The sequence below is a fragment of the Malus domestica genome, chromosome 08 (genome assembly GCF_042453785.1).
Source record: "Malus domestica chromosome 08, GDT2T_hap1".
NCBI lineage: Eukaryota > Viridiplantae > Streptophyta > Magnoliopsida > Rosales > Rosaceae > Malus > Malus domestica.
The window spans coordinates 22574355-22585352 of record NC_091668.1 but is presented as its reverse complement, the minus strand read 5'-3'; the positions used below and the strand labels follow the sequence as shown (position 1 = coordinate 22585352).

General features: G+C 36.8%; 1 protein-coding gene and 1 long non-coding RNA gene across 2 annotated transcripts; one reads left to right on the top strand and one right to left on the bottom strand.

The window, feature by feature from the left end:
- Window positions 1-26: 26 nt before the first annotated feature.
- LOC103446579 (uncharacterized) lies at window positions 27-3538 on the bottom strand. The gene is made up of 4 exons (XM_008385709.4): window positions 2570-3538; window positions 978-1070; window positions 698-765; window positions 27-438 (listed from the first exon to the last, which is right to left on the bottom strand). Exons 1-4 carry the CDS (start codon window positions 3197-3199, stop codon window positions 276-278), a joined length of 954 nt encoding a protein of 317 aa, XP_008383931.1. The 5' UTR covers window positions 3200-3538; the 3' UTR covers window positions 27-275.
- A 1236-nt stretch (window positions 3539-4774) lies between these two features.
- LOC108174394 (uncharacterized) lies at window positions 4775-10017 on the top strand. Its single transcript, XR_001791203.3, has 2 exons — window positions 4775-4878; window positions 5044-10017. It is a non-coding gene; the product is annotated as an uncharacterized lncRNA (long non-coding RNA).
- Window positions 10018-10998: the final 981 nt, after the last annotated feature.

Here is a 10998-nt window from a genome sequence, read left to right as displayed (position 1 = left end):
GACCTACCGCTCATGGGCGAAGGCACTTGCGATGAAAATTACGTTAAATAGGATCCTTCAAATGAATCCCCTTTTTGTTGTACAACATGTCCAAACTAGCTAGTACGATGTTTGTTTTCGGTACAACACAAGCTTGTTCTTGGAGCCTTGAACGAATCAGGTGTTGGCAATGTCAACAATGTGCGCGTGGGCAACTCGCTGCAGTTGATTCTTATGGGGATCAACTTTCAGAGCCTCACCCATTGATGCAGCGGCATCTCTCTACAGAGGATTAATTAGTGAGTGACTGGTATAGCAGATGGAGTTATCGGAGGGGAACGGGGCAGCGAATCGACTAAGAAGGACTTGATGTGCTTGTGGTACTCCTTGGGCTTCTCTGCGTTTAGTGCATGCCCTGCATCCTTGATTACTACAAGCTGAGCGTTTTCTCCGACGTGCCTGTGTTTTTCCAAAGAATTCAAAACCCAGAAGAGTGAGCGACCGAGTGACTAAACAAATGCATTTGGTCAAAGACTTTAACTGACACACCTCGACCCGATTAACCTTCTAGCTAAGGGTGGAAATGTGTTGGCCATTACTAAATTGACGATAAAACCGTACCGTAGGAGTGACAGAAATACCATCAACTTAATGACAAAACCTTAAGTAAGGAAATTGTGATGTGAAATATTTTGAGCTAAGTATCAGAAAAACTGACCTTTTTAATTTGTGAGCATACTCAACTGGAAACACTTGATCATGTTCTCCCCAAATTATGAAGGTTGGCTGTGAGAGAAGTGAACAAAATTCGAAATTTATTGTTACTAACGTTGTTCTAAATTTTGTGAATTTTGCTTGAGATAGTCGCACTCGCATACTTGGGAGATTTTCAACAGTTGGCCCAATATGCATCAACGGTTGAAAATTACATAGTGAATGCGGGCGACTGACTCAAAGCATTTTTTTTTTTTTGGAAAAGACAAAGAAGAAGATTGAACCTGAGGAATCTTGGGGAGTTCTGAAAGTTTACGGTTTTGGGGGACGGCCCGGATCAACTCTTTCTTCTCTTGCACAAATTCGGTGAACATCGCCTGTTCATTTCAAATATTTTAATCGTTAGATCTTTATTTTGAAATATATAAATTAAAATTTACTCATTAAAAAATTAAATTACTTTGTACTCGGCACCGGAAAATTTTTACGTTATATAATAATTGCAACAATCACTTGCATGAAATTAATTTATTATTTCTTTTAAGACTGTATCGTACCGAAGAATGTTGACCGACAAATCTTATGACTGATTGTTTGATTTGTCAATTATCACACACACAATCAATTATTCAATAAAACGAGGGATTTTACGACTAATCCTTCCGGGGACAAGAATTTAAGATATGACTTAAAAAACTAAATTTACACGTGTCAACTAACTGTTGATTTGATGATACGTTCTTTACAATCTCGTTTCGTAAATTAATAAAAAGCTACAAAAAGGAGAAGTCAAATTTGGGTGTTTGTATGCGTATACGTAATATTTACAATTGTCAAAGGACAAGAAGATACTGCTGAAAAATGGACATATTCGACAAAAAAAGGACAATAAAGATACTGCCAAATGAAACGATTAAAATTAAAGAGATGTTTTACGAAAAACACTCAGTAAGGTTTATTTTAATGAAAAATCATATTTTTACATTAAAAAATTAATTCTAATACTATTTATTTTATCATTTATTTAGTCATCATCATTAAAACTCAAAGTTTTCAAACTTTTTTAATTAGTTTTCCTAAATTAAATGCATGAAAACTTAAAAAGTGTGTATTTACGTTTTTTGGTGTAACTGAAACTTTCATGTGCTATTAAAATTTTATTACATTATTAACTTGTAATTATTTTATTAGAATAATTTTAGATAGATCATATTTTATGGATCAGGATTCTCTCTTGAGCAGATGGAGAGATCCTCCTAACCAGGCCTATCGGACCTGTCAATTTTTATCCAACGGGAATAATTATTATAACTTTTAGAGGACTCCCCTGTTTGTAGCCGTTGGATAAATTTTGAACGGCCCGATGGACTTAGTTAAGAGGATCCTCTCCATCTGCTCAGGAGAGGATCCTGATCCATATTTTATATACTATATGATGAGATTGTTGATAATTGAATATCGTCTTTAATTATTTTAAAGAGTAAAGATAAATCACCCTTTTTGTTATGAATAACTTTCCATGTTAAGGGAATTATGAGCCACACAGAAGACTAACCTCAATCTAAGAAGAATGATTTTCCATGTTCAGGGAACTGGAATGCAATTAAAAATGAAACAAACTTGTTTTGTAATATTAAAATAAAAAAAAGCGGTTGGTGACTTCGGTTAATAACTATAGTATGATTTATCAGCGACAAAAATCGAACTTAGAATATGCTATGTATAATACGAACTTGGAATTCGTTGCTAACTGGTCCCTGGTGGTTAACTTGTTTTGTTATATGGGTAATCTCTCAGTCGGATTCAATTAGTCTAATAATTTAAGGACTATTGCAAAACAATTAAACGGGGATCAAAATATTAGCAAGCTTTTTACCTCAATGAAATCCATGAGCAAGCAAGAGGGCAACAACCCAACTGGAGGTGGCCTGAAAAACGTGTACCTAACCAACTCCCTCAGCTTCTGCGGCGTCTGCGGCGTCAAAATCCCCGCCGCCTCATCCAAATCCGAGATCCGAAACGCACCTTCCTGGAGGTCCTTCTCCTCCAGGCACACGGCGGCGCAGCATATCACAACCCTCTCCACCGCCTCCTTGTACCTGGCAGCCAAGCTGTACGCAACAAACCCGCCGTAGCTCAGTCCCACCAGGCTCAGCCGCCGCACCGAGTGCGCCTCCATCGCCTGCATCACACACTCCGCCTGGAACGACTCGGACCGGTCTGGCCGGGTCGTGTAGGAATCGCCGAAGAAGACGAGATCCGGCACGTAGACGTTGTAGTGAGGGGTGACATGGCGGAGAAGGTCTACGAACTGCCACATTGCGTTGAGGCCGAGGCCGTGTATGAGGAGGAGGTTGGGTTTGGAAGGGTTTGGGGACTGTGGGACCCAGCAGTGCATGGTGGTGGCACCGTCTTTGAGGTCGGTGATTGCGGACCGGAGGCCGGCTCGGGCGAAGGTGGACCGGTGGCATGAGTTTTTGGACTGGGTGAGGCTGAAGCATGGCATTTTGGGACTCTGTGTGGAACTAAATTGAGGAACGGGTGAGATTGCGTGGTACAATTTGGGTCGGTTTGAGGTGGGAGAAGGTGATGGCTGGGTCGGATTGGGCTGGCTGCACAATTTTCATGTGGATGTAATGTTGCATGGAAAGAAATAGGTGCGGAAACACGGGGAATTTATGCATATATGGGTTGAAAAGTAGTTGAGGAGGAGGAATAGGATGCTTTCGGTGAGTCGACTAGTCCTAGTAATAGTGTTGACATGGATGTGGTAGTTGAGAGCCACAAAGGGAGAAAATGAGTTTCAACGTCGACCTGTGTACATAGCCACCAGACACTATAGCGTGGGACTAAAATTAAAAGTGGGAGGTGTTAAAGTGTTTTGTACGTCTGTGATTAGAGGGTTATGTAATCTGGTCATCCATGTTGAGAATTGTCCTACATCGGTGAGAAACAATGTTTGCTATGTGCTTATATGATCTTGGGTTACTCCTCATATTGCCAATTGGTTCTATATAAGAACCTCAATTTCATCAATCCACACCTACGAATTTCTCTAATAAATGAATCAAACTATTGATCAATTGATTTTTATCAAAATGTGTTCAAGTTTAAGAAGAGAAGCAATGCCCATAATTCATATGCAAAGATGGCACTTCCTAATAGAACAATATCTGCAAAGAAAATGATAAAATGAACTAACCTTTAACTTTTCACACACTCTAATTTAATTATATTTGTTGTATTTATAATAAGTTGACGATTAGAAATAAAGAGAGTGTTTAAAGTTAAAAAATAAATAAATAAAGTGTGAAAAATCACCTCCGTATCTCCAAATATATGACCTTTCGCAATGTTGTTTTCATTGACCCAACCAAGTGAATAATGTTGTTTATATTGATCCAATTCAAATTATAACCAACCTGAATTTGGTTGGGATAAAAAATTGCAGTAGTATATTAAGAATAAAAGCTTCCAATAGCTGGTGTGCATATTATCTATGGAATCGCGGAGAATGCTCCTGTAGAAAGCAGATGATGGAAGTATATTTAGGTTATAATTATGTTCGAACTGGAGGATGTAGACAAGTTTGTAGTTTGTAGATGCAAACTGTACAAATTTCATCACAAAAACAATGACATATTTACTGAAAATCTTAAAAGTAATGAATCAGTGTGAGAATATTTGTATGAGATGTGAGAATTATTTATGTTCCACGTTTTTAGGTTGTTTGATGGAGGATACAAATGAGTGGCCTTCCCAATTACAAGATGTGAGAATCACCTATGTTTCACATCCTTGGAAATGAGGTTACCCATCGTTCAGCAAAGTTTGCTTTCTCTTTTGGTTGTAATATGGTTTGGAGTGGGATCCCTCCTGATCGTATCCGGATGCCCTTCTTCAAGACTCATCGACATTATCATTTATCTTTAAAAATAAAAAAGAGTAAGATAAATAACTGCCCGATTATTCTATACCAAACTTTTTAAGGTATGTCATATCCAAAATTAATAAATGCACGATATGACATGAATATTAATGATATCAGTAAAAAATACTCCTATTTCGCTAATAAAGCACATTACAACTACAACAGATAGTTGTTTCAGCGAGGAATTAACCCTTGAAGTTTGAACATATTATGTGCAATGTGACTGGCCACAAAACAAACCTACTCTAAATTATGTAAGTCAATTGTGTCAGTTTTCACACCAGTGAGATTTTCATCGTATCTACGTCCCTTTTTTCATCGCTTGAGCTGCCTTCTTCAAAACCCTACCTATCACCTTTGTGATAATAAGGGTGTCTCTCTTCAACTCATTCCCGCCACCCTTGCGTTCTTTGTTGTAGTACCCTAGATTGCACCCTTCTTTCTGGCTGTGGGAACTGGATGAGCGCTGGCTTAGGGAATTAAAGATATCGATATCGCTCCGGTATGCATCAACCAGTAAGTGGCTTGGTTGTGATTGTCTGCCCAACTCGTTCAAGGTAATGCCACATTGTAGATAATCAGCACCAGCCATTGCAAGAGCTTCAATTGAAGGCGGCATGTCGATTTTATTTTTGGAACTGCAGAAAGAATCTTAACTGTATTGAGGACAAGTCCTTCAGGAGTATATGTAGAGGAAATTAAACGTATTTCTTGTCCAACGATATTTCGAATTGGGTAACATTCTTTATTTTCTTTTAGATTTTCAGTTAGGAAAGGATTACTAGTCCTATTTCTCTATTTGATTTGGTCTAACTTCATGTTTCCTACTTTGATATGGTCTGACTTCCTACTTCTTACTTCCACTCTTCTTCGCCACTGTTTTCATACTACAAAATATATCAGGATTTGTTTTTAGATCTTAATCTCTATATTTTTCCTTTTTTCTCTCTCTCTCTCTCTTACAAGTGATATTGGGAGAGATGGCATAAGATTGACACGTCTAAACCTTCCTCTTCGAAGCAGAAACAAACGTGGCCGAAACATATAAAGATCGGCCTAGTATCAAAGGGACAAATATCACTTAGAGTGATCGCAGACTAGATGTAATGTAAAACATAAGAAAAAAAAACACCTAACTTAACCACTTTTCGTGTTCTAACTTATTCTTAATTAGTTGCAAAGTTTCTTTGGTATCATTCTTCCTCTACAAAATCACCGGATTTTTTTTCTTTTTCCACAAGTTAGTCTTGAGTCATTTAGTATTATGATCTAATAGTATTTTTATTTACTTATAACTTGTAAGTAAGAGATTTTAAGTTCATATTTAGATAATGGCGAGTTCACAACCAATTTACTCTCTTGTCTGTCAAGCCCCATTTGTTTCACCCTTGTAGCTAGAATTGAACAAGTTTTAGGGACTACGCTAAACTGACTTGGCTTGGACTACGTTGTAGAAGAATTATGAAATGTTGCAGTGTCAAACAAAGCTACATACTAGTGCATTTAGAGATTCTGAGAATTCTGAATTATCGATCCAAATTTTTCTGAAGTGCTCCGAACCGATTACGATAGAAAACCTTTTGAAATAATCCAACTTTTAAAAGTTATTTACTAAAATTATATATTTTGTAATCAACCATTATATTTTATTGTTAGTTTTGGATACATTATGTTCATAGTTTTTATATTAAACATGCCTTTATATATTAAAAAAAAGAGGACGGATCCATGACACCACTTCTTTTACACAACTTTTTACACGTTGTAGGGCCCCCCCACCCCGGTGCGGCCGCTCCTTAATTCAATGGTCATATGAGTTTAGGTTTTGGTGATTTTTGGTAGACATGATCTTTGAGAGAAGACTTAAAAGATAGACAATTCGGATAGTTGAATACATTACGAAGTCGTGCCCAAAAAATGTGTCTAAATTTGTGTAAAAAAATATATACCAAATATTAAGAAAGAACAATAAATTGCACGTACATAAAAAATTTAGAATCTTTAAAAACTTATAAAATATATAATTTTCCAAAATTTCCAAATTTACTCCAATTCCAAAATTTTCAAACATGCCGATAATTCCGAATTTAAAAATTATGATATAATCCAATTTAATTTCTGAAAATTGAAAACGTTGTTTCAAATGTGAAACTTACGAATAATATAAACCCTGTTAGAAAAAGGCTCTAATTCCTTCAAGTTTGAAGCTATGTGGTTACGTCATCCTAATTTTAGGAATTTTGTCAAAAGTGCTTGGACTTGTACAAATGCTTCAAAGCCACAAGAAAAGTTTGTTGCTTGTGCAGGGACATTCAAGTATTTGGTAAGGAAGTGGAACAAAGAGACCTTTGGTAATGTCAAAAATCGTAAAGATAAGCTTTTCTCTATGTGATATTCAAAATAAAATTATGAGGGATCAAAATAACTCTATAAGCATGAAGGACAAGGTTACAATTAGAAGTGAGCTTAACAGAGTTTTACAGGAAGGGGAAATTACGTGGCTGCAATTGGGAGATAAAAATACTAAATATTTTCAAACGGTGACTTCTATCCATAAGAAATGAAATGAAATAAAATAAAATATGTTAAGGATAGTAATGGTTTCTAGTGGAATTATGGGGAAGGTCTAGAGCAAGTTTTTGTGTAGGAATTTATACTACGTTTTTCTTGTGATAGTTTCCCTTGTTAGGAAACATTGGCTACAATGGTTGATATCATAACTCCTTGCATTGATCATACGCATAATATGCAACTACTTGAATGTATTTCAGATGAGGAAGTTTGGGAAGCGGTGAATAACATTGGTGCATTAAAAACACCTGGACCCGATGGTCTTTATGCTGCTTTTTACCAAGGTTGTTGGGAAGAGGTTAAAGATACTATTATTCCTATGATTAAAGATTTCTTTCAAAATAATTCAAGCCTAAGGGTTATTAATCACACAAATATTGTTTTAATCCCAAAGGTGGATAATCCTGAAACTGTCCAATTATAGACTCATTGGTCATTGTAATGTTAGTTATAAAATTATAACAAAAATTATAATTAAAAGGCTTAAGCCTTTGCTTGACCTATGCATTTCTGCTAATCAAGGTGCTTTTACTCCGGGGCGTTCCATTCATGATAATATCTTAATTGTCCATGAGTTATTTTCCAGCTTCAAGGTAAACAAAGGCAAGACGGGGACCATGGGTGTTAAACTGGACTTGGAAAAAGCCTATGACCTTTTAAATTGGGATTACATAAGGTATGTTCTAATTCGCTTTGGTTTTAATGAGAAATGGATCAACTTAATAATGGAATGCATTACATCAACTTCTTTCTCCATTTTAATTAATGGCTCTCCACATGGTTATTTCTATCCTAATCGTGGCATACGACATGGTGACCCCTTATCACCTTACATTTTCATTTTATGTATGGAACCGCTTATTAGACATTTTAACGGTTGTCTTCTACTCCTAAATCCCATGTGGGAATCCTATCATCTCCTGGGAGATTTAGAATTTCGAACCTAGTTTTTGCAGATGATTGTCTACTTTTTGCCCGAGCTACCCCTAAAGGGGCTAGAAATATCCTTCAAATCCTATAGATGTTTCCACCAGCTGCAAACAAGTAAATTTTCATAAATCTTCTATTTATTTTTCAAATAATACTATCAACCAGGATAGGAACAATATTGTGAATATCTTGTGCATTCAACATTAAACCACTATTGGGAAGTACTTAGGGATCCATAATATAGTTTTCTGGAAGGATCATGTTAACGAGATAGAATTAATTAAATGGGTGAAGCAAAAACTTGCTGGGAGACTAACTCTTATTACTTATAATCTCACCGGGATGCCGAATCATGTAATGTCTTGTTTTAAGTGCCCCAGTAGGGTAACAACTAAAATTGATAAAGAATGTAGAGATTTTTTTTGGGGGAGAAATACTAAACTCAGACCAATGACCTGAAAGAAGGTTTGTTCTCCAAAGAATCAGGATGGCTTAGGAATCAAATGGATTGATCATTTTAACAAAGCTTGTTTAGCCAAATTAGGTTGGAAAGTTTTAACCAACAAAGGAAATTGGTGGGCTGAAATAGTCAAAACTAAATACTTACGTAAGTCCGATTTTTTAAATTCGAAGATTAAACACAAATGCTCACTTGCTTGGAAAGACATTCTTTCTAATAGAAAGATCATCCATGAGGGAATGAGGTGAAGACATACTCTTCTGGACCCATCAATGGGTTTTTCCTTACCCTCTTTTTCATTTAATTCCCGTGAATGATAGGAATAATATTGATTGGAATCTTAAAGTAAGCAACTTTATAATTCATAATAGTTGGGATAACATTAAATTAGCTACTGTAATTGATGATGAAATCATTCGAAAAATTTGTCGCATTCCCCTCCCTCTACAGGTTTAACCAATAATGGGAACTTTTCCATTAAGTCTGCTACTTGGCTACAAAATCGGAACAATTACTCTAGTAATCGCCTTACATTGTTAAAGAAAATGTGGAAGCTAACTATTCCTCCTAAAGTTAAAATGTTTGCTTGGCTTATGATTCAGGAAAGATTGCAACCCAGAAAATGCTTAAGTCGTTTTGTTAAAAATATTGATAAGTTATGTCTTTTGGTAGTTTTAATAATTGTAACATAAGTACTAATGATAATTTTTTTGATTGGATGGAATCCTTAAGTTCTAATGACAAAGACGGTCTTTCTGATCTTAGTAAAGGAATTCTGAACAGCTGGCAAATCTGGATGAAAAGAAATAACTTAGTGTTCAGAAATGTGCCCTCGGTCCCCGCACATTGTGTTTCTATAGTCGGTAATGTTGGTTCGACTTTTCTCAAGACTAATAGGAAGTGTGACCCCAATGAGGATTTACCTATCTCTTCCTTTGTTAAATGGCATCCTCCTGATCGACATGATGTGATTAAACTCAATTTTGATGGTTTAGTTTCAAACAACTGTGCTGCTGCTGCCTTTGTGCTCCGTAACAGTAATTCACAGGTGATTAGGGCGGGGGCTCTTAACCTTAATGGTGCTACTATTTCGGTAGTAAAAGTGATGAGTTTGTGAAAAGGGCTTCAATGTGCTAGCGCAAGGGTTTAACCAAAGTGGTGGTGGAGGAGGACTCTAAACTCTTTGTTGAAGCTGTGCAGGGTCATTGGGGGGATTCCTTGGAGAGTCAGCTCTATAATCAATGATATTCGTATCTTGGCTCGGTCCTTTAGTCATGTTGATTGGAAGCACATTTTCAGGAGACAAACTTTGTTGTAGATGCTTTAGCTCACCTTGATATCTCCCTCTCGAATCCTCATTATTGGGATTACTATTTACATGATGTTGCTTTTTCTGACTTTAATTTTGATTGTATTGGAAACGGTTGTACTAGAGGTTTTGTACTTTAATGAATTTCTTTGCATAAAAAAAAAAAAAATCCAAAAAACACTTGTAACTAAGCGGCACACTCAAAATCGACGGACCTACCCCAACTGGTATCCTCAACGTCTTTATGTGACTCCCCCAAAATCACTCTGTTCCATCAAATGTATCTCCAAGACGTTGCAATGCCAAAATCACTCTGTTCCATCACCTAATGCTTTTTGCTCGATCAATTGTTGTCAAACCTCTAGAAAGCATGGTGTTGCGACTTGCAAGTAATCAGATACGATGAAGGCAATGGCGCCTTCGGACACCTACAAAAACCAACATGTTCTTAGTTTCTCGGAAGAATTGTGAGTCCTAACATATATGCATGATACATTTTGTCGATCTCAATGTGGTTTGCTTGAAACAGAGAATGAAACCCGAACGTTGCTTCTTAATCAATCCGGGATGGAATGGGATTCAATAACACAAGATTGTTCGTGTTTCTCTTAATTACAAAGCAGTTGCTCCTTCCACTTATACAACGGAAGAGTTTCATATATACAGAAGATCTTGTATTGGGGAAGACAAACAGCTCGTGGCATTCGAGACTCGAGAGACACCAGCATTACCTCCACCTGATTTAAGTGTAAGTGTCTATGGAGACGTTCATTGTTCGATAGTGGAGGCAGTTAACACAAGTAGATTTGACTTGAAAAAAGAAGAGCTTAATTGGATGCCTCGTCCTATGAACAGCACTTTCTCTCTGAGAGAGGATCGTCTACAGCCATCCTTCATACTTGCTCATCGTATGATGAGAACATCGACATTGAGATGCGGATGTTGCAAGATTTTGATAAGAGTGGACAAAACCAGAGATGGTAATGCGCTTGCATTTTCTTTAGATCCATCTCCAATAGAGAGGGCTAAAGGTCCAAGAGACAAAAAAATGGCCTGATTAGTATGGCCTTAGATGAAACCGGTATTAACCCAAGCCATCGGAAC